Genomic DNA, 24,361 nt, shown 5'->3' on the forward strand with positions numbered 1-24,361 from the left:
TGGGAGGAACTATTGCCCGCAGAGAGGCGATCTATAAACAAACTGGCCACTAGAAAGATAGGACTACTTTAAAGGTACTGAACAGATAATTCCATTTTCAATTGCTCTCCAATTTTGTTTATCCAACACCTTATGTAATTTACTTTGCAAAGCTGAAAGTTTCAAATAAGAGTATAAAGAATCTGTCACTTTGCCTATTCCTTATTGATAGGGAGAAGCATGTGAATGCCTCTGAAAATGTAGTGCTCTGGTCTGAGCAACCAAATACCAAGCCTGAACATTGTCACCTGAGGAGGAGGAAGAAAAATTTAACCCTGTGTAAGCTGACATTGGATTTTTTTTTTTAGAAAAAGTATATGTGAGAAAAAAAATGTGATAAAAAAAATACTCAGGTGTCTCATCATCATTTTTTGCACAATTCTTCCTTGTCCACATACCTGGGGTCATGGCAGGGGGTATTCTGTTTGATAACATATTGTGGGCTAAAAGGTGTCCCTTACATCTCAGAAAGTTTGGAGGAATAGCTTTCATCTTTCTGTGTTTCTGTCTACCTAACTAGCTAAAAGTCAATCAGCCATGTAAGGTTGCCTGTCGATTGTAGAAGACTTGTCTTTTGACTGGTTATGACAGAAATGTAAGTGCTTGGATCCTCTGAGAGTACATCTTTAGGTAAATGGAAAAGTGAGAAAGGCCAGGCACGAATGGGTAAAGTTATGTTTTAATTTAACAAATGTTTTAAATACTTTGTAGTTAAAGTTTTTATTAACTATTTTTTCCCAAATTTTAAAAGAGTCAATAGGTGGTGCCCAGAGTTTCGTTTTTTAGATCAGTCACAGTTGTCTTGTCAAGTCTGTGGTCAGCTTTTTGGTTATTCATTTCTGTAGTTTGCCTGGAAAGTTAGACCAACATTTGGCAACATACACTTTGGCTGTTTAAGCATTCTTCTATCTCTGCATACAGATATTTATGACATATAGGGGTTGATTTACCAAAACTCGAGAGTGCAGAATGTGATGCTCTGCAGAGAAACCAATCAGCTTGCTTTTTTTGTCAAAGCTTAGTTGAACAAGCTGAAGTTAGAAGCTGATTGGCTACCATGCCCAGCTGCACCTGTTTTAACACTCTCCAGTTTTAGTAAATCAATGCCATAGTTTCATAACTGGACATAAACCATTTACCAATCAAGTCTGACAGCTAATGTTTATTCTTAACTTTAGCCATCCACTCAGATTTACCTTGTGTCCCTGTTATATCTCTCTTCTTCCTTTGCTTTAAGTTCTGTTAAAACAAAAATACAATTCCATTAACAAGGCAGATATAGAGACAATTGGTAACATATATAATCTTAATTTTCTTTTAAATGTTCCTATACATTTCTCCAAATGTGACCTTTATCAGCATTACTGTATAATAAGCTTGTTTTCTGTTCATGTTGGCATGACCAAGAAAATTTCCCATCCATTATGGTACATTTTACCTGCCCAATATGATGGGTATTTTGAATAGATCCCTAAATTCTGATGGGTTTGGATGGTTCCAGCAGGATAACAGAATAAATAATTCAATTATTCCTGACTAGTTAGTAGACATCACAAACAACAACAAGGAGGACTGCAGAAACCCAAAGAAAATGCTGAAGAGTTTAAATAAGCTATTTAGACTTTGAGTAATATTCTTTTACTTGTTAAATGTCTTGACATCCTGTGGATGCTACCTTCACCTTTTGACCAAACATTTTGAAATATTTAGCCAAAACAGGAAAATTAAACATTGTGAAGGGCATATCCATACATCACATAAATTATAAATAATAAAGGAAATTAACAAAAGACTAGATCCCAACTCGCGTGATCCTGTTGGTCAAAAACACTTCTAAGACAATAACAAATCAGGGCATAGATACCTTGAATTAAAGAAATACATCATTATGCCATAACGTTAGTTGTCAGGGAATAGATGTTATAAGTCCTACCCCCTGAACATTTATGGCAATGTTTTGGGAAGTCAGGGCATATATATAACAAATACTTAAAGACAAGATATTGACTGCCATACTTGTGAACAATCTTTTGTAGAAAAGATTGTTTCATATGTAGAACTAGCCAGAAATCATACATTTAGGAATACGCATACAGTGCCAGATAATGGCAAGCTAAGGTTTACCATAAGATGGATAATTATACATGTAAAGTGTTAGTTTACCTTTAGAGAAAAAAATTTAAAGGGGAAATAACACCTTACCCCTGCCCACCACCCTGGTGTATTTATCTCTTGGTTACAGAGCTGTCAGCACCCATGCAGCTGCTCGAGCGGTCCGAGGATTTGAAATCCCCACTCTTCTCTGTAAAGCACTTCCAGGATGGACCAGATGGATTCTAATTGGCCAGAGCCATCACAGTGAATCCATCTGGTCCATCCCAGTTGACAGTGCGACATCCCAGGAGGTAAGTACAATGAGGACCAGGGGGAGGGTGGGTGGAGGGGGTTTCTGGTGTTAGTTCCTATTTTACCTTTTATTTCTGTAAAGATAAACTAACCACTTATGTATAATTTTATAACATAAAATTGTTTAATAATTCTTACCTCTGTAGATCAGTTCAATGGTAACACACATAGCAATAAACCTTGACAGAGCTTCTAACCTTTCCCCTGCTTCTCTGTAGTCAAAGTTTAAAGCTGTTATGTGACCTGGCCTGGGGTTCAAGTTGCTAATACAGGTTTGAATAATATCAGGCAGGAATACAAAAGATTTCCAGTTAGCTAATAAAAACCAGCAACCCACAGCATGGACAAAGATACAATTCTATGGTTCTAAAACTCAAAGAGATAGGTTGGCAAACTTGCCTGTGGCCACTCCATTGCATTAGCTCAGGGGATCCTTGCCACACTAGCTATTCTGTTACTAATGACAATTTGCCAGTGGCAGAATTACTAAGACTCAGATCAACTTTTTTATCCTTCTCTCCTTGTCTGAGCACTTATTTCTGCTGCATTGTAGGCACTAGGCAGTAGTAAAAATAGCTTCCAGTTACATTTCATTCATTGTGTTACTCGCTAGTAAGTCAAAGCAATGGCTGCCTATGCTGTAGGCTACACAAGAAGCACATATTAGCAACAAGTGGTAGTAGCAATCCCATACATCTGCAGTATTGTGTGACCATGTGCAGTGATTATCACATCATAGGCAGCCATTAATTCTATTTGTTAAAGGTCAACTTGTCTGTAAATGAGTTAATACTGTAGACTTTAGTTATATACTGCTAAAAATGGCATATGTACATTAGGCATTATTGTTACTGTCCATAGAAAAAAAATTGTGTAATCCTATAATTTAAAGATCTGAATGAGTTTTATACTCACCTGAGAAGGTAAGGCCAAGCACACGCAGCACATAGCCACAAGAAGCAGTAGGGTCTTCATTATCTCTCAGGTGAAGATCTTGATCTGAAGAGGCTCCTTTAGCAAGATGTTTGTATGACTTGACACCTTGCATTGACTCTAGCCCCTGCTGCCCTATATATACCCTTAACCAGTCCTTCTTGGCACACCCCTTATGATAATTTGATGCTTTGTGTCTGTAGAAACCTGTTACATGCGAGCAGGTAGATATTGCTTTGATCTATTGTTTCAAATGCAAAACCAGCCCATTTTAGTGATTCTCACAGGGGGTGCTACATGTCAGAGGATTTTAAACCTAAACATTATATCTGCATACCAGATATCATTGGCCAAGTTTTCTGGATGAAGTTAAAACATTTTTATAAACAGAATAAAATATATCTTAAAAGCATATTTTAAAAAATATATGCCTATATATGCATTAAGGTCTATTTATGCTTATGCATATACATTTTTTAAGCTTTTTCCATTGTATTAGTTTATGTATTTTATATGTACCTTTTTTGTCTATTTCTCATGCAACTTTAGGCAGAAAGCTTACTGTTCATTTCAGTGGGCCTCTCAATGCACAGAAATGCAGCATATCTACTATTAAAAAAACAAAAAACTTTTAATTGAAATGAATGTTTCCTTAGGCTAAATGCATGTGTTATACTGCAGGAAAATTAGAAGTATAAACAGGTTCTTATTTAGACTGCACACAGCATTGCATTGCAACCAATGTACTATTCATTTCAGAGGGCCTTCTTAATGCTATTTTTGTAGTGATCTGCACTACAAAAATGTGAACTAGCCCAAAAAAAAAAAATACATTGGAATCTTGGAATGTTTCATTAGGCAAAATGCATGTGTTATACTGCAGGAAAATTAGAAGTTTAAACAGGTTCTTATTTATTAAAGACTGCACATAGCATTACATTGCAACCAAGCAGAATACATCTTGCAATGGAGTAAATTCTGATTGGTTTTCATGGGTGGCTGCATTTAAGAGTTAGCAATAGTGAAACTAAACCTTAAATAAATTGCTTGTGATAGAAATGTGTTCCCTTCTAGTAAGGATGCACCCATACCAAGTATGAGTACAGATACTTTTTCACAAGTACTTGCTGATATCAATTACCGATACCAAAAAGAGTCTGGTACGATTTTCAAATGCGATTTCCAATGTCTGTACTAAGTAGAAACTGTACTAAGTAGAAACTGTTTTGCTAAAAAAAAAACAAAGGTCTTTGTTGTATACACTTGCAAATGTATGTGAAGCCGTAGCTGCAGCTGCTTAGCTATATACAAGTGATTTTCAAAAAGTATTCCGCACTTTGTTTAACTCTATTAAATATATAAAAAGTGCAGAAACTTTTTGAAAACTCCTCGTATATATAGTACCCCGATATAGTTTTGAGTTAGGTACCCGCAACAAACAAACAAAAAAAATAATCAGTATTCTAAATGTTGGAAACAGATTACAATAAGGTAAATATCTTTGGCTAGCTTGGTGAGGTGCTGGAGGGTTTCTGTTACTGTCTACATTAACCCTTTTCAACCTTTTTACCGCTGTGGAACCCTTGAATTAATTTCTAAGATCTTGGCTAAAATATATTACACCTACAGCTCATGCTACTTAATCAGTAGGTTGTACAATAATTTAAATGAAATAATAAATAATGGGGCATGCCTAAAGTATTTTACACCTACGGCAAATAATTTTTAACACTAAACTTTGGTGTATGCAAAAATTATTTTCACAAATAAAATGTGAGCAAGTGTTGTCACCAGGGCGGGGACAAGGGGTGGGTAGAAGGGGTGGCTGCCCTGGGCTCAGTGGTATCATGTGAGGTGATGGGGGGAATTTGGGGGGCAGCAGGGCAAAAGAATTGTTCTAGGAGGGGATTTGGGGGTTTGTGATAGAAGGAGCTTTTTTTTGGGGTGGGGGTATGGGGGAGATTTGAGCTAGTAGGGATGATTGGGGGTATTTGTACTAAGAGGGGGGGTGATGTTGGGGGATTTGTGCTAGGATGGGGGATTTTTTTGTTTTTTTGGGGGTGGGCATTTGTGCTGGGGGAATTTGGGTGATGGAGAGGGCAAAGATTAGTGCTGGGAGGGGGGGTTTCAGCAGGGGAGCTGATTTATGTTGGGATTAGGGAGAATTTATGCTTAGGAGATAATCGTGCAGTTTAGTGCCCAATTTATTTTTGTAGGGGGGGTTGCTGACACATAATGCTTATACTTCTTGGGGGGGCACAGATTGGCATGTTCGCCCTGGGCTCTAGGTGACCTTGTTCCAGCACTGGTTGTTAACCTGCCGTGGTGAGCAAAAAGAAAACACCTAAGTGTACAAAAAGTACATATGAAAAACACACAAAGACAAAGTGCAGTTAAGGGTGTGTCTCTTGTCCACCCCAAAGCAGTAGGGCCTTGCCCTGACCACCAGGGGAGCAAGGTTCCTGACGGGACAAGGCTCAACTTGGTCCACCTAATCAAAAGGCCTGGTGGACCCCTCTCCTCATGGTCAGCTGTCCAACAAGTACTAGGTAAAGAGCTCTCCCAAAGAGAGACCCCCCTATTACCAGTTCAGGGGAGGAAGGAACCTAATGGTCACACATCCTCCCCTAAGACTTCAGGGTAGGCCCGAGAACCCACACCCTCCATCCTAGCGAGAAAAAGAAACAAAGACAAAAGTGCACTGACAAACATGAAGACAAAATTAAATACATAAGTGCTGGTACTATCGCATAGACTAGACCCTGATTATTGGTAACAAAAATTGCCAAAAGGTCTGGCCCAATGAGATGCAGTGCAGAAAAAGCATTATTGCCATGACTATAAGCTTATTCTCACTGTAGCATTCCCACGCTCAAGTGATACTAAGAGATCCCCTGGGGGGGACCAACTCCCAGGGGGCACAGCACCGTGGATTCTCTGCCTTCCCAGCCCATGGCCAGACAAGGTTGACCCAGTCTTACCTGGGGGAAATACCCCTGTGCCCAATGTCCCATGGGCGCCCCTGTTTCTGTCCCAACTGTTAATAGCTTCCAGAGCCCCCATTATACCAGCAGGGGCACTAAAGAGCCAGCCATTCCTGGCAAAAGGCCACAATACCAGTGCAACACAGCTACTGGACACTGATTATACAGATACTACACATAGCTAAAAGGCAGAATGGTAAGCTAAAAATATACATTTTTGTTTTTGGGTTTAGATACACTTTAAGGTTCAGTTGTTTTTCTTCTGCTGAATCCAATTTAAGGCAAACCTTTCACGGAGACTGCCATTTCCAAATCTTTATTGTTTTGCAATAGAAAGAGTGGATTTACAATAATACATGCAGATAGTAAATGTAAGAGTTTCAGGAAGGATTTGTTTCCCCTGCTGTAGCAAATTGGAGAATGCTTTGCTGGGGTTTTTTTGTCTTTCTCTGGATCAACTGTGGGTGAAGGATTGTGTATATGGGATTGTATTATTATTATTTTTTTGGTTGAACTAGATGTTTTTTTTTTCAACCTGACTAACTATGTAACTATGAATTACAACTAGTAAACAGGAATATCCAGAAAAACAGTTTAACAGTTGTCCAGTTTGCATTATAGAAGGTAAGGACTGATGGACCAACCTTTAGATATGTATAAGACAAGAACAACTAGACTTGTTCTGCGTCACAATAGAGAAGGGAACAAGTATTTCCAAACTGATACTGAGGGGTAAGTGGAGATCAATAGTTGGAGGTTGACCAATATGGAGGGTAAAAGTGAAGAACAAAGGCAAAGATAGAGCAACGTGGAGCCGAGGAATGAGAGCAAGAGAAAAAAAAACAAAAACAGGAGGGGGTTTTCCCATACTCAGTGAGCAACATTACCAATTAATAAATTAATTAAAAACAAAATAAAGTTTTGGTTATTTGAGCAAAATTTATTTAAGCTGCCCATACATTATACAATTTTCTTATTCAATTTCCTTTAGATTTATCTTCAATGATGTAGTGCAAGGGCCTGCCTGATTGCATACAAATTGAAAGTGTTTAGGTGTGACCTCATATTATATGGTTTTGATCAATATTACGGAAAATTGTGCAAGCAAATAGTATAATGTATGGCCAGCCTAAACCAAGTCCTCCATACAGTTATAGACCAGAAGGTGAAAAATACACACTTTGGCAATTTATACCATTTTGCAGCTAGGATGTGCTTTTCAAGTTTACATTCCTTCTGGGGAAATCATGAACCTATCAATTTCAAGTGTATGTCAAACAAATTTTTTAGTTTTGGATTGATTGGAGAAGGATTAGAAGTCCTAATGCACTAAAATCTGCCATACACTAGTAAAATTGTGTTCAAAGTTTTTCCTTTTAAGGCCCATTTCACACGGATGCCTCCGCTAAGCAGAACCCCCTTGCTCAGTGGGGATCTCTCCACTGATCCCCGCTGAGCAGGCAGATGACAGGTCCGTGTCCACTACGCTATGCAGAGCAGACACGGACACAGTCCCGCTCTCCTCTATAAGGCAATTGGATGGAAACAGACCGCCTCCATTTCCATCCAATGCCATCCGATCCCCGGATGGACGGGGAATAGGACCACCATCTGTCTGTTTTTGGCGGACAGGATTAGATCAGATGGCGGCGGTTGTCAGCGGACATGTGTTCACTGTCATCCACCACTCCATAGAGGAGACTGGAGAGTCCGATCAGGTCCGCATGAAAAGCTGACAGACAAACCTGATCAGACAGCCCATGTGAAAGAGACCCAAGAACATTTGTTCAATTTTCTAATCATAGGTGGGGACTAGTGTATGGCCAGCTTTAGCCCTAACCCCTCTTGGCACTAATCCCCACTCTTAGCCATTGAACAGTCCAATGCCAGAAGAGTCTCTGGTGAAATGTTAGTTGTGAGGCTTAGGCAGGTTATAGATGGTGCAAATGTATTTCCTGCAAGCATGGGTTAAAAAAAACAGCATTTTTGCTTGCACATGATTGGATGATGCAAGTCAGCAGAGCTTCTGCTCATTTACTAAGCTCTGAAGCAACTGCACTTTGAAAAGTGCACAGTCTCTTTGCCTTAAGTAAATCAACCCCATTGTGTTGGCCCTAGTACGTGTATGTATGAATGCGTGTTAGGGACCTTAGATTGTAAGCTCCTTGAGGGAAGAGACTGATGTGAATGTACAATGTATATGTGAAGCGCTGCGTTAATTGGCATATATGCTACATAAGTACCTGCAATAAAATAAAAAAATAAATAAAAATAAAATATGCACTTATTTATACAGTGACTCCTATAAATCTTTTTTAAAAATCCCCAGAAGATAGTAGGTTCACCACTATACTTAAGGAAAGGAGAAAACTGATTTCTTACATACTTCTATTCACCAGAATAACTATGTGAGATGTTGGTCATCCCTTTAGAATTAGTCAAGAAGCGGAAATAAACCCATCAATTTAACAGTTTCTCAAAACCGTTACATTCACAGCATTCGATGAACGATAACTGTTACAATTTCTTGTGTTCTCAACCAAATTGTCAGCCATCATGGCTGATGTTATAACCACTCACATGTGCAGTACCATGGCAACTACATGTCAAACATAGGCCAAGATGGCAGCTTCCTTTACCGTAAAAGAGGGTTTAGTTCCATTTTAACTTGATCTTGGTTAATGGCAGGTTAAAGTGCTTGTAAACCCTTACAGACCACTTTTGACTACAGATAAGCCTATAATAAGGCTTACCTGTAGCTACCCCGGATATCTCCAAAACCCGCATGGACTAGGAGATATCCCCTGTATAAGCATGTGCCGACGTCATCGGCACATGCGCACTGAAGCAATGGCAAGTTCATGCTGTTGCTTCAGTTAGTGTGCCGTTACCGGCGGCTCCCGCACGCATGCGCGGGAGTGACGTCATCGTGGCTCTGGCCAATCATATCGCCGGAGCCCGTGATACCCGGAAGTAACTCTGGCAGCGATGTCGTCGGCCGGAGCTGTGTACGGGGACCGCTGCGGGGGCTTGGATCTAAGGTGAGTATTTCATAATGAGCTAGTATGCTTTTTTTTTTTTTGTGGGTTTACAACCAACAAGCATATTTAATCATTTGCAAACTAAAGCTAGCTGAATGAATGAAAATAAAGGGATTCCTCTATCCACACAAATGAGGTGGATGAAGGAATCCCCCCAGTAGAAGTCTATCAAAGGACAACAGGGACAGCCACACACTAATAGAAATGTATTGGTCCCTGCTGAACCAGCTGAATTTCAATCAGTGTAGGGCCAACTTAAAGTAGAACTATAGGCAAAACTTTTTTTTACATTTTATCTAGAGCCAGGGAGGGTTATAACCCCTGTCAGATTTTTTTTTGTCCCATTTCAGAGATTTCTCTTTACTTCCTGTCCTATAGCCAAATGAAGTGAGGGGAAATCCCTACAAATTAAATGAATCCCTTGGGGACCCCCAGGTTCCCAGAACCAGTGTCCACATTGGAAGATTTCCCGTCTATTTCTTTTCTGGGGAAAACACAAAATTTGGGATTTTATTTTACTTCTACTATGATAATAGTAAATTGGACAAATATAGAAGGTGAATTGCCTTAATGGGGACACAGACAGCAATAAAAACCGACAAGGGTTGTAATCCCTCTCCACTCCTCTCCAAAACTAAAGAAAAAAAAAAAGTTTTGCTTTTAATGATACTTTACATTTGAAGTGATATGGGTTCCTTGGATCCAAAGTATTTCACGTTGCTAGATCTGCCATGAAGTCCACATCATCCCTTTTGTTTTCCTTGTCTTTCCTTTTCTCTATTCCTTGCTTTTCTCTTCCTTTCCTTTCTGATATTGAGCACTTTATTGTTTAGGAAATACGCTTACAATCTAAATGATAACTATTTTTTAGGTGATACCCTCAGTGTCACTTCACCCTTTTCTTCGGGCCTAACAGAGACTTATAAGAGCAAATGGAAATCTAGTTGGAGGAGTGGATGAGGTTGCAAGGTATGAGATGCAAACTCCCCATTTGGGGATGTTCATGTTGACTTTTGATGTTTGAGAACGACTAAAGCCTGATACACACTTTAAGTTTTTTTTGTCCACCCCAGTGGGCTGGACTTGGGAGAAGCTTGCTGTACTAACTATCTGATGTTGGTATAGCGCACCCCCTTGTGGGCCGCAGGTGAACTGGGTTCCCCCATCCTGCACATCCAGGCACACCGAATTTCCACAGTCTGTGACCTTGTTTTTTAATAACTTGGATAGGGAATTAACTTGGATATGGATGGGAGATTATGGGATGCCCATTTGACTTCAAACAAACTTCAGGGACAACTTTTCCTATATACTGTCTCTATATACAGCTCCTTTTTTTCCTCCAGCACTCACTTGCTTGCAGAACCCAGCTATGTCACCTTGTTGTAATTTGGTAGCAAAGGCCCATTGCAGGCAGGCACTCACAGCCCCTATACTTGAAGCACAGATTGGGTGAAACAGCTTACACTTTCCCAGGACTTTCTCTCTGTGGTCACTGATCCCAGTACTACCTCTTCAGGCACTGCCAACCCACCTGGCTGCAGCTGCCCATCTCACTAGCCCTCCAGGCTAACTCTCCACAGTCCTCCAGACTGACACTCACCAGCCCACCCGGTTGACTCTCAGGAGATCTCCTGGATGTGCTGTCCTGCTTCCACTGTCCTCTATCCTTGCTTCCGTGCCTCCAGGAAGGATTCCACTGTGTGTTGTAGAGGAAAGCTTCCAGCACCTGCATAGTTGCCAACATTGCAAAAAAAAAATGTGGGACACTTTTTTGGCTGTAGGTGGAGCCGTACAATAATTAGGGGGCGGGGCAGTGATTTGTAGGTGTGGCCTAGCAAAAATACAAGTGCGGTGTACGAAGTGCGGCGCAGCAAAAAAATGGGCGTGGTTTACACAAAATAGTGGGCGTGGCTTAAATGGGCGTGGCTCAAGAGGGTGTGGTTAGATTCTGAGATGAATGAGGGATGGAGAGGGAAAGGGGGAGAGGGGGAGAGGGAAAGTGGGAGAGGAAAAGGGGGAAAGGGGGAGAGGGGAATGAGGGGACAGCAGCCCCAGATCCTACACAATAAAAATATGTGTATTCTAGAAAGTTTAACAATCAGCAGATAAAGATACTCCAAACACCTGGTGTTAGCACTTCAATCATCCCGGCACCATGGTTGTTATGGTGTCAGGATGATTGAATCGCATTATTTCTATTATTACATTGTAATATAAAATGAAATCATTCAACTCACCATAATGCAGAATCAGTGGGACCACTGAGCGTGTCACCTGCTACGTCGCCTGCCACAAGATGCCATCAGGTTCCCCCAGCAGAGTCTGTCCTTGCATCAGGTGCCCCCAGCAGAGTCTGTCCTTGCATCAGGTGCCCCAGCAGAGTGCCTCCTTCCATCAGGCATTCCCAGTAGAGTACCTCTTACGTCAGGTGTCCCCAGCAGAGTGTTGGCTGCAGATGGAGTGTTGGCTACAGTCTAGCTACATCTCCTCAAGAGTGGTGACAAGGGGAGAGAGGTGTGTGGGTGGAGGCATGGTGACTTGGGGTGTTACAGGCTGACTTGGGGAAGGGTGGAGACAGGGTGGTGATTTGGGGGTGCAGGCATGATGGTGACCTGGGGGGTGCAGGCATGGTGGTGACTAGGTCGGAGGGGGTGCAGGCATGGTGGTGACTTGGCCGGAGGGGGTGCAGGCATGGTGGTGACTAGGCCGGAGGGGGTGCAGGCATGGTGGTGACTAGGCCGGAGGGGGTGCAGGCATGGGGGGAGGGGGATGCAGGCATGGTGTTGTCATGGAGGGAGGTGGGTGCAGGTATGGTGGTGATATGGGGGGAGGGGGGCAGGTATGGTGGTGATATGGGGGAGGGGGCCAGGGCTGGACTGGGACAAAAATGTGGCCCTGGACTTCATCCAGACAAGCCCAGGGCACAACACATCAGGGTATGGTACATCAGGCCACATCAGGGCACAAGGCACATCAGGATACAAGGCACATCAGTGCACAGCATATCAGGGTACAGCACACCAGGCCACATCAGGGTACAGGGCACAGCACATCAGGGTACAGAGCCCAGCACATCAGCGTATAGGGCATAGCACATCAGGACACAGCACATCAGGGCACACGACATTGAGGCACAGGACATCGTGGCACATCAGGGCACAGGGCACCGGGCCACAAGGCACATCAGGTCACGGGGCACATCAGGGCATAGGAGATCGGGGCACAGCACATCAGGGCACGGAGCACATAGCACATCAGGGCACATCAGGGCATATAGCACATCAAGGCACATAGCACATTAGGGCATATAGCACATCAGGGCACATCAGGGCATATAGCACATCAGGGCACATCAGGGCATATAGCACATCAGGGCATATAGTACATCAGGGCACGGGGCACATCAGGGCACATAGCACATCAGGGCACATTATGGCACATCAGGGCACATGGCACATTATGGGGCACATCAGGGCACATAGCACATCAGGGGACGGGGCACATCAGGGCATGGGGCACATCAGGGCACATGGCACATTAGGGCATGGGGTACATCAGGGCACATGGCACATTATGGGGCACATCAGGGCACATGGCACATCAGGGCACGGGGCACATGGCACATCAGGGCATGGGGCACATAGCACATCAGGGCACGGGGCACATCAGGGCACATTATGGAAAAATCAGGGCACATGGCACATTATGGGGCACATCAGGGCACATGGCACATCAGGGCACATGGCACATTATGGGGCACATCAGGGCACATGACACATCAGAGCACGGGGCACATCATGGCACATGGCACATTATGCGGCACGTAGCACATCAGGGCATGGGGCACATCAGGGCACATTATGGAAAAATAAGTGCACATGGCACATTATGGGGCACATCAGGGCACATTATGGCACATCAGGGCACATTATGGGGCACAGGGCACATCAGGGCATATAGCACATCAGGGCACGCGGCACGTCAGGGAACATGGCACATTATGGGGCACATCAGGGCACATTAAGGGGCACATAGCACATCAGGGCACAGGGCACGTAAGGGCACATAGCACATCAGGGCACATAGCACGTCAGGGCACATAGCACGTCAGGGCACGTCAGAGCACATAGCACATCACGGCACATAGCACGTCAGGGCACATAGCACATCAGGGCACATAACACGTCAGGGCACATAGCACATCAGGGCACATAGCACGTCAGGGCACATGGCACATTATGGGGCACATCAGGGCACATGGCACATTATGGGGCACATAGCACATCAGAGCACGTCAGGGCACATAGCACATCAGGGCATATAGCACATCAGGGCACATCAGGGCATGTAGCACATCAGGGCACATAGCACGTCAGGGCACATAGCACATCAAGGCACATAGCACATCAGGGCATATAGCACATCAGGGCACATCAGGGCATATAGCACATCAGGGCACATAGCACATCAGGGCACATGGTACATTATGGGGCACATCAGGGCACATGGCACATTATGGGGCACATAGCACGTCAGGGCACATAGCACATCAGGGCACATAGCACATCAGGGCACATGGCACATCAGGGCACATAGCACATCAGGGCACATAGCACGTCAGGGCACATGGCACATTATGGGGCACATCAGGGCACATTATGGGGCACATAGCACATCAAGGCATGGGGCACGTCAGGGCACATAGCACATCAGGGCACATTATGGCACATGGCACATTATGGGGCTCATCGGGGTACATAGCACATGGCACATTAGGGCATGGGGCACCTCAGGGGGCACATTACCAACTAGCCAGTATGTAGAATAGCGCAGGAAGCGTGTCTGTAGTAAGTTCTCTCTCTGTCACAGTGACTCATGAGCAGCTGCTCCCCGGCGGCCCCCCCTCTCTTCTCATCAAAGACGAGACACTGTCACACACAGAGCGGAGGGAGGATTTCCTTGTGTTCAGTGGAGATTGGTCACCAATCACTGTAGCCAATAGGCTTCAGTGCACAATAGAATTTTCTATTTGTACATTGAAGAGAGAAGCCGATTGGCTGCCCCTCTCCCCTGCACTGAACACAAGGGGAAACAACTCATTGACTCACTCGTGGGGTGACGGCGGCCATTTTTGTGGAGCCATTGACATTTTTTTACAAAAACACTCACGATTTTCTCGGGACAATCCCAATAATTCGGGAAAACACCCAGGACAAGATTAAATCGGGACAAGGGTCCCAAAATCGGGAATGTCCCGGGAAAATCGGGACTGTTGGCAACTATGCACCTGAGCCCCAGGCCCGAGGTCACAACCCTCCCAGACTAGAGGTGTACCCTCATGGGCCACTGCCAGCCTCCTCAGCACTCCATCTCTATCTTCCCCCTGACTGCCCCTGCTGGCATGACTCATACCTATTTATGAGAAGGCCTGTCCCCTGCCTGCCCTCTACTGGGAATTGGCTGAGTTCCTCCTAAATATTCCTAACAGCATCTCCTAGCTTCCACCCACTATGTCTACAACATTCTCCAATGTTCCAGAGAACAGGGGGAGGCACCAGAAGAGCTGTCAAGATGAGTCATCTAGCCCCTGAGTCACTAATCCCTGACACAGATTCACAACCCAGGCCTGGCTCTCAGCCAAGAAAATTTACCTGCACTAACAACTAAACCTATATACATTTATCACACTAGCTAGAGGGCGCTACATTAGTATAGCAATCTCCCTGATGAGCTAATGTGTTCTGACAAGGGAATGGTACCCACCAGAACACACCAGTCAGCGCTCGCAGACATTGACTGCCAGCTCTGATTGGATGCTGGTTTTCACACATGCCCATTTGACAGAAGCTGGACAGGCTTATGTACACAGGGTCGAATGCCGGCATGGCATGATACCAAACCTCCTGGGCATCAGTGTGCCACCTGATCCAACTATAGCACTCCTCAATAAACACCCACCCAACATTGCTAATGCAAGGTTTACCTTCGTGCTACAAATTGTTATCGCAACCAAACAATAGCCAAAGCCTGGAAGATCCCTAGACTCTAAATAACTGAAACTAGAAATAGAACAAGTCATAATCCACACAAAATTGAAGCCACGCCAAAAGATACAATTGATAAGCACACCAAAGCGTAGCAGCCCTGGTTTGATGAGGAGACGCTAATATGTAGAATTGATAGGCACTGATAGGTGGCACTGATATGCAGCACTGATGGGCACTGATAGGCTACACTGATATGCAGCATTGATGGGCACTAATAGGCGGCACTAATGGGCACTAATAGGCGGAACTGATAGGCGGCACTGATGGGCACTGATAGGTGGCACTGATAGGCACTGATAGGCGGCACTGATGGGCACTAATAGATGGCACTGATAGGCAGCACTGATGAGGAAGTACTGACAGACATTACTGATTGGCACTGATTAGCATCTGTGAAGGGCACTGACAAGCTTTACTGATGGACTCTGATTGGCACTTTGATGGGCAATGGTTGGCACTTTGATGGGCACTGATTTTCAATTTTGGTGGGTACCCATTGGGATTTGAGTGGGCACTGATTGGCATTGTGGTGGGCACCTCTGATGGGGGCTTTGCTGATAATAAATGTGCTGATTATCAGTGCACACACCCCCTCTAACAGGAGAGCCGATCGCCGGTCAGTGCGAACCGAGGAAAGCCGATTACCAGTGTTATGCCCCTCACTACACGTGACTGAGGTGTATTCGGGCACACTGTTAACTCCTCTCATACCAATGCATTCCAGTAGGCGCAGAATCCTTTTGAACTTTTATTGATACAAGATAGAGTAAAACTGTAACAGATACAGACAAAATGCAATTAACAAAGATCATATAATTAGTGCCATCCTATCTATCTAGCTGAAGATACAATTAGTAAACATACCGAAGATGGATCCGGATGGCTAACGTAGAGCTTAGCAGCAGATGTGTATGCTTCCATGGTAGGAAAAGATGAAAATGGTGGAGGAAGCTGATGCAAGGCCTGATGGGATTGAAAGTACGGAGGCTTTGATGTACCAAATCTAGCCAGCTATACTAAATGACTACATGAAATAGATATAGCGCAGTTATGCAAAATGGTCGCTAGATGGCAGCATAGAGCAATCTAATTAAATCAAAAGGGTAAATAGGAAAATCTCAAGCCTTATTAAAGAAGGCATGACACTCCCCGCTTGGTTTCCCATGGATACCACACATCATGGCACTCTGGAGGAGAGTAACAAAATAAGTTCAGAAACAGGTCTGAGGAAAAGTTTAGGCTGGCCTTGCCTAATGACTTTGAGCTCAGCTTTCCTGACGTTTCCATCTTCACTGGGAAACACTTGAGTTATCAGACCCAAAGGCCACTCGTTTCTCCTGGATTGAGAGTCTTTCATGAGAACGATGGCACCAGGCTGTAAGTTGGGTTTGCTGTCTTGCCACTTGTTCCTGGTCTGTAGATTAGACAAGTATTGTTTCTTCCACTTGTTCCAAAAGGTGTCAGCTAACACTTGTACTCTTTTCCATTGACATCTGTATAAGTCCTTTGTGTCTAGATTGACTGGAGGAGCTGTGATCGCCTCAACTTTCTGAGTGAGCAAAGTGGAAGGTGTAAGCAAGAAAGGATCTTCAGGATCATTAGGTATAGATGTCAAAGGTCTGGCATTCATTACAGCTGATACTTCAGCCATGAAGGTTGTCAGAGTCTCATGTGTGAGTTTTGAAGCAGTAGCTCTTTGTAAGGACTTCCAAGTGGAGAATTTGTGGAAGCGCTTGGATCCCAACAGTTGGTTAGAAATTGTTGTATGTAATGTGGAAACCTGAGGACGGATATCTGAGTCAGATTCAGGTTCTAGCAGTACATATGTCTCCCTTACTGGAGTGGTAGGCGCTGACTTGTACAGGAAGGGTGGTCCTGTGAGCCATGTAGTGTCTTTGAGACGGGATGCTGGTACAGACCTTGTAGCATGATCTGCTGGGTTATGATCAGTTGAGACATAATGCCACTGGGTGGGCTGTGTCGACTTCCTGATTCTTAGGACTCTGTTGTGTACATAGACATAGAATCTCCTACTTTCGTTGTAAATGTAACCCAACACTACCTTGCTGTCTGTGTAAAACTCTGTGTCCTCGAGTTCTAGATCCATCTCAGATGTAATAAGTTCTGCTAGTTCTACTGCTAGTACAGCAGCACACAGCTCCAATCTTGGAATGGTGGTTTCAGGACATGGTGCTAGCTTGGCTTTGCCCATAACAAACCCAATTTGAACTTGGCCCTCGATGTCTATTGACTTGAGGTAGGTTACTGCTCCTATTGCTTTAACTGAAGCATCGCAGAATACACATAACTTTGTAGACTGAATCCTTGTGGGAGGAAAGTGGGTGTATGGTCTATGTATGTGTAGGTTGGATAAAGTCTTTAAAGAGTCTCTCCATGTTACCCATAATGTCTCTTTCTCAGGAGGTAGTGGAGAATCCCAATCACATGTGTCTGCAGTAAGCTCTCTAAGCAGAATCTTACCTTGGATGGTAATTGGTGCTGCAAACCCGAGTGGATCATACAGGCTGTTGATGGTGGATAAGACACCTCGCCGTGTGAAGGGCTTTGTCTCTTGGTCAACCTGAAAGGTAAGGGTGTCAGACTTGAGGTCCCAGTTGAGTCCTAGGCTGCGTTGCATAGGAAGGGAGTCTGTAGCTAAGTCCAGATCTTTGAAGTCACTGGCATAATCTTGGGAAGGGAAGGCCTCCATGACGACCTTGCTGTTTGATGCTATCTTATGCAGTCTGAGATTTGAAGAGGCAAGCGTGCTTTGAGTCCTCTTGAGTAGACTTATTGCAGCTTCAGGTGAAGAAAGTGATTTCGGACCATCATCTACATAAAAGTCTCTTTCAATAAACTGTGTAACGTCTTTCTCACCTTCTTGGGCAGATAGCTTAAGTCCATAGATGGCAACAGCAGGAGATGGACTGTTACCAAAAACGTGCACTTTCATGCGGTATTCTGTAATGTTTTTAGTAGGGTCATTGTCTTTGAACCATAGGAATCTCAAGAAGTTCCTGTGTTCTTCCTTGACTTGGAAGCTGTGGAACATTTGCTGAATGTCTGCAACTATGGCAACTGCTTCTTTGCGGAATCTGATGAGAACGCCAAGAAGTGTATTGTTGAGATCTGGTCCCTTTAGGAGGACATCATTTAATGAGACCCCTTGATGCCGTGAGCTGGAGTCAAACACTACCCGGATTTTACCTGGCTTCTTGGGGTGGTAGACACCGAAGATTGGTAGGTACCAGCACTCTTCATTGTCTTTTAGAGGTGGGGCTATCTCAGCATGGTCATCCTCAAACATCTTACTCATGAATGAGAAGAAATGCTCTTTCATTTCTGTTTTTCTTTGAAAATTGGATCTGAGGGAAGAAAAGCGTTTCAAAGCTTGTTCTCTGTTGTTAGCAAGACGGGGTCTCTGCGCTTTGAAAGGCAGGGGTGCCACCCAGCTGTTTTCGTTGGTTTTGTAGAATCCCTGTCTCATTATCTCCAAGAAGATATGATCTTCAATAGATGGGCCAATTTTGTGATCTTCTTTAGTCCTTTGGAAAACTGAGCACCCTAAATGACCTCTGTCTTCATGACAAAGAAGATTAGCGGTGTAAGGGTTGGAATGAGTTACACTGGCAGGCTTCTCTCTTACAAGGAATCTGTTGGTGCAAGGCTGAAATAGGGATGGACGCCCACCTTCTAGTGTCTTTGTAAAGAGAGAGTTCACGCTGGTTGGTTTGTGAACGCTCCCTAGGCATACGTTGCCTATGATGACCCATCCCAGATCCAGTTTCTGGGCATAAGGGGAATTGTGAGGACCATTGATTTGTTTTCTCACCTTGTGAACTCTGATGATGTCCCTCCCAAGGAGAAGCGCTATCTCGGCCTGGGGATCCAGTTCAGGGATGAGATGTGCTATGCCCTTCAGATGTCCGTGATGAAGTGCCACCTCTGGTGTAGGGATCTCCTCTCTATCAGTTGGGAACTGATTGCACTCGATTAGAGTTGGCAGAGGCAGGGTTGTCTGACCGTCAAAGGATTCAATTTGGTAACCAATGGCTCTTCTCCCAGTTTCTTCACTTACCCCTGTACAAGTCTTAAGTAAGTATGAAGAGCCTGCTTCCTTGATTTTGAAAGTGTCAAAGAAGGCTGAGCTGGCGAGTGATCTGTTGCTTTGATCGTCCAGGATCACGTATAGCTTCACTGCCTTTTCTCTGCGACCCGTGAGGTAAACTGTGACAAGACAAATCTTAGAGCAGGATTTGTTAGACAGACCTTCTCCACAGACTTGGGTGCACCGGGGTGTAACTACAGGAGGTACTGTGTCTTGTTGCTCCCCGCCGTGCTCGTCCACTGTGGGTGAGGGGGTAAGAGTCCATGGCGCTGGCCCTGGATGTAGAGCTGTGTTGTGCTCTGAGCTGTTGCACTCAGAGCAGTTGATGCTCACCTTACAGTCTTTCCCAAGGTGAGAAGTTGATGCGCAGCACCTGTAACAAAGTCTGTTTTCCTTGAGGAAGGTTCTGCGATCTTGGAGAGTCTTTTCTCTAAAACCTCTGCACTTTGACAACGAATGAGGCTTCTTGTGAAGAGGACACTCTCTGCTTGGATCCTGTGTTGGAGATACACTTGTTTTGCGTACTGCAACAGGTGCGTCTTTGAAGTTGCGGGTTAGAGCAGGCTTACTTGACCTAGGGTAAGCAGAGTCAGATGATGAGATGTCAAAACTAGGATCATTTTTAACCTTTGCTTGATAGCGAATAAAGTCCACAAAATAAGAGAATGGTGGGAAGGGGACGTTGTGCTTTTGCTTGTACTTGGAGCCTCGTGAAATCCAGGTTTCTTGAAGGCTGTAAGGTAGCTTTTGCACTATAGAGTTAACGCCACGGGCTGTGTCCAGAAAGGCAAGGCCTGGCAAGTCTCCTTCTGCTTTGGCTATTTGGAGTTCTGTCACTAGGTCACTCAGTTCTCTCAGCTTCTGGTAGCCTTTGTTAGGAATCCTGGGAAAGTCATCTATTCTTTTAAAAAGAGAGTTTTCTATAACTTCTGGGGAACCGTAACATTCATCAACCCTTTCCCATATCATGCTCAGCCCTCGGCTTGGGTAATTAATGTTAATGTCTCTGATTCTCCTTGCATGCTCTGACGATTCATTCCCCAGCCAATTGACTAAGAGGTCGGCTTCTTCACTTGCATTTAGCTCAAGGTCTCTAGTTGCATTTCTGAAGGACGAACGCCATGCTCTATAACTTTCAGGGCGATCGTTAAACTTTGCAAGTCCCTTTGCTAACAGTTCACGTCGTGCTAAGAACTTGAAGAAATCTGACATACCTTGATTGTTGTGTGAGTAGCCAGGGGGTGCTCTGTTGTGCCAGGAACTTGGTGGGTATTTGCGGTCATCAGAGATACAGTCGCTGTGTCTTTTAACCCGTCGTTCTTCATTTTCGATTTGGTCAACTGTGACGTAGTGTTTTGATAGCCTGGCTGCAGAATGTGCTGAAAACTGACTGAGTGCGGGTTTACTTTCTTGCTTGACGTAAGGCCTGTGAATGGCAGGGGTTGATTCCGCTCTCGGTGCTGTAAGTGGGCAGTTGCCTGGTTCGGCGTGTCGCCGCACATATTCTGAGGTACGCTCTGTACCGTCGTCAGGAACGGATTTTCTTTCAAGTACGTTGCTGAGCCGCTCACTGGTGGGCTTTGCAAGTTCTTCTAAGATGTCTGCCTCGGCCGCAGCAGCCGCTGACTCCTTCTCTGCAGCTAGTTCCTCCAATGCAGTTTCCATACGTAACTTTTCTAATTTAAGTTGCATCTCGGCTGCAGCTTTTATTTCTTTTTCGGCGAATGCAGCTTTTATTTTGGCCTCCTTTGCCGCAAAGTGAGCTTTTATTTTTGCAGATTCCGCCTTTGCGCGGGCAATGGCAATTGTTTCGCTTTTCACTGACCTCCTTGTGCTTCTGGAGTAAACTTCTGACCTTGTTGTGAAGTGTTCTGACTTTGTCTGTGACATGGTGTCCGGCTATATGGAAGCTGATAACACTGCTGTATTACTGGCGTTCTGTATGATAGCCGTGCTTAGAAGCCTTTGCTTTGCTGCTGTTCTGTATGCCAGCCGTGCTTAGAAGCCTTCGTTTTACTGTTATGCCCCTCACTACACGTGACTGAGGTGTATTCGGGCACACTGTTAACTCCTCTCATACCAATGCATTCCAGTAGGCGCAGAATCCTTTTGAACTTTTATTGATACAAGATAGAGTAAAACTGTAACAGATACAGACAAAATGCAATTAACAAAGATCATATAATTAGTGCCATCCTATCTATCTAGCTGAAGATACAATTAGTAAACATACCGAAGATGGATCCGGATGGCTAACGTAGAGCTTAGCAGCAGATGTGTATGCTTCCATGGTAGGAAAAGATGAAAATGGTGGAGGAAGCTGATGCAAGGCCTGATGGGATTGAAAGTACGGAGGCTTTGATGTACCAAATCTAGCCAGCTATACTAAATGACTACATGAAATAGATATAGCGCAGTTATGCAAAATGGTCGCTAGATGGCAGCATAGAGCAATCTAATTAAATCAAAAGGGTAAATAGGAAAATCTCAAGCCTTATTAAAGAAGGCATGACAACCAGCACTTCCTGGTTCAGGCTCTGATTGCTGCACACCCCCCCCAGGCGCGCGATTGCGGCTTATCCTGCTGGACGTCATATGACACCCAGTCAGGATTACTGAACCACTTCCCGGCCATCATTCTGCTATAGGCCTGGTGGGAAGTGGTCGGGTCCGCTCTCCTCTGTGCTATGGAGCTGAGTGAGGGGAAGATGGCCCCCACCTGTCTCCACACCATTGCAGGGTTTGAAGGAACGTCAAAACGTCACTTCCACTCATAGCTCTTAAAGTGAAATTTATTTTTTTTCAAACGACATTTTTTTTAATTGCATTTTTATGTAAATATGAGATCTTTTTGACCCCAGATCTCATATTTAAGAGGTCATGTCATGCTTTTTTTATATTACAAATTTCCCCGCATCTATTACCTTTTGTACCACCACCCCCTCCCTTTAGAATGTAAGCTCTATGAGCAGGGCCCTCTTGTCCCTTCTGTATTGAACTGTACTGTAATTGTGCTGTCCCCCCTCTACATTGTAAAGTGCTGCGTAAACTGTTGGCTAGGGATGAGCTTCGTGTTCGAGTCGAACCCATGTTCGACTCGAACATCGGCTGTTCGATCGTTCGCCAAATTGCGAACGTTATGGGCCGTTCGCGCTAAATTCGTGTGGCGCGTCACGGCCCATAATTCACTGCGGCATCGCAGTGCATTGCTGGCTGATGATTGGCCAAGCATGCACTATGACCCGCATGCTTGGCCAATCACAGCGCCGTCAGTAGAGAGAGCTGTAATTGGCCAAAGCCAGGGTGGCTTTGGCCAATTATGGCTCAGGGGATTTAGTACACACCCCACACTATATAAGGCCGCCTGCACGGCGGCCCTGTGTAGTGTGTGTTCCGGTGTGCTGAGAGATAGAGAGAGAGAGAGACAGTGTCATTTGATTTGAGTTAGATAGATTAGGCAGAACAGTCAGTCAGTTAGCTGCACTTACAGTGTATTGTGTATATATATGCATCCCAGGTGTTGCATATATATATATACACTGTATTCAGTTTAGCTAGATCCGTTCCTGTTATCTTCTATCTAGACTATTTACATTTAATGCAGTGCGTCCTGCTCACAGTGTTCAGCTAGATCCGTTCCTGTTATCTTCTAGACTATTTACATTTAGTGCAGTGCGTCCTGCTCACAGTGTTCAGCTAGATCCGTTCCTGTTATCTTCTAGACTATTTACATTTAGTGCAGTGCGTCCTGCTCACAGTGTTCAGCTAGATCCGTTCCTGTTAAATTCCTACTGACAGGCAGGCTTGTCTGGTTACAGTATATAAAGCTACCTGAAGAAAATTACAGGTGTTCTATTTGATCCTATTAGTACCACGGTCAGGCAGCTAGACTATTTACATTTAGTACAGTGCGTCCTGCTCACAGTGTTCAGCTAGATCCGTTCCTGTTATCTTCCTACTGACAGGCAGGCTTGTCTGGTTACAGTATATAAAGCTACCTGAAGAAAATTACAGGTGTTCTATTTGATCCTATTAGTACCACGGTCAGGCAGCTAGACTATTTACATTTAGTACAGTGCGTCCTGCTCACAGTGTACAGCTAGATCCGTTCCTGTTATCTTCCTACTGACAGGCAGGCTTGTCTGGTTACAGTATATAAAGCTACCTGAAGAAAATTACAGGTGTTCTATTTGATCCTATTAGTACCACGGTCAGGCAGCTAGACTATTTACATTTAGTACAGTGCGTCCTGCTCACAGTGTTCAGCTAGATCCGTTCCTGTTATCTTCCTACTGACAGGCAGGCTTGTCTGGTTACAGTATATAAAGCTACTTGAAGAAAATTACAGGTGTTCTATTTGATCCTATTAGTACCACGGTCAGGCAGCTAGACTATTTACATTTAGTACAGTGCGTCCTGCTCACAGTGTTCAGCTAGATCCGTTCCTGTTATCTTCCTACTGACAGGCAGGCTTGTCTGGTTACAGTATATAAAGCTACCTGAAGAAAATTACAGGTGTTCTATTTGATCCTATTAGTACCACGGTCAGGCAGCTAGACTATTTACATTTAGTACAGTGCGTCCTGCTCACAGTGTTCAGCTAGATCCGTTCCTGTTATCTTCCTACTGACAGGCAGGCTTGTCTGGTTACAGTATATAAAGCTACCTGAAGAAAATTACAGGTGTTCTATTTGATCCTATTAGTACCACGGTCAGGCAGCTAGACTATTTACATTTAGTACAGTGCGTCCTGCTCACAGTGTACAGCTAGATCCGTTCCTGTTATCTTCCTACTGACAG

The 24,361-nt window shown here is 44.2% G+C and overlaps 1 protein-coding gene across 1 annotated transcript; it reads right to left on the bottom strand.

Moving 5' to 3' along the window:
* Positions 1–16,187: 16,187 nt before the first annotated feature.
* On the bottom strand, positions 16,188–22,061 carry LOC141148755 (uncharacterized). The gene is made up of 2 exons (XM_073636465.1): positions 21,795–22,061; positions 16,188–21,702 (listed from the first exon to the last, which is right to left on the bottom strand). Exon 2 carries the CDS (start codon positions 21,449–21,451, stop codon positions 16,631–16,633), a length of 4,821 nt encoding a protein of 1,606 aa, XP_073492566.1. The 5' UTR covers positions 21,452–21,702; positions 21,795–22,061; the 3' UTR covers positions 16,188–16,630.
* Between the last annotated feature and the right edge of the window lie 2,300 nt (positions 22,062–24,361).

Source organism: Aquarana catesbeiana, linkage group LG06, assembly GCF_042186555.1.
Source record: "Aquarana catesbeiana isolate 2022-GZ linkage group LG06, ASM4218655v1, whole genome shotgun sequence".
Taxonomy (NCBI): domain Eukaryota; kingdom Metazoa; phylum Chordata; class Amphibia; order Anura; family Ranidae; genus Aquarana; species Aquarana catesbeiana.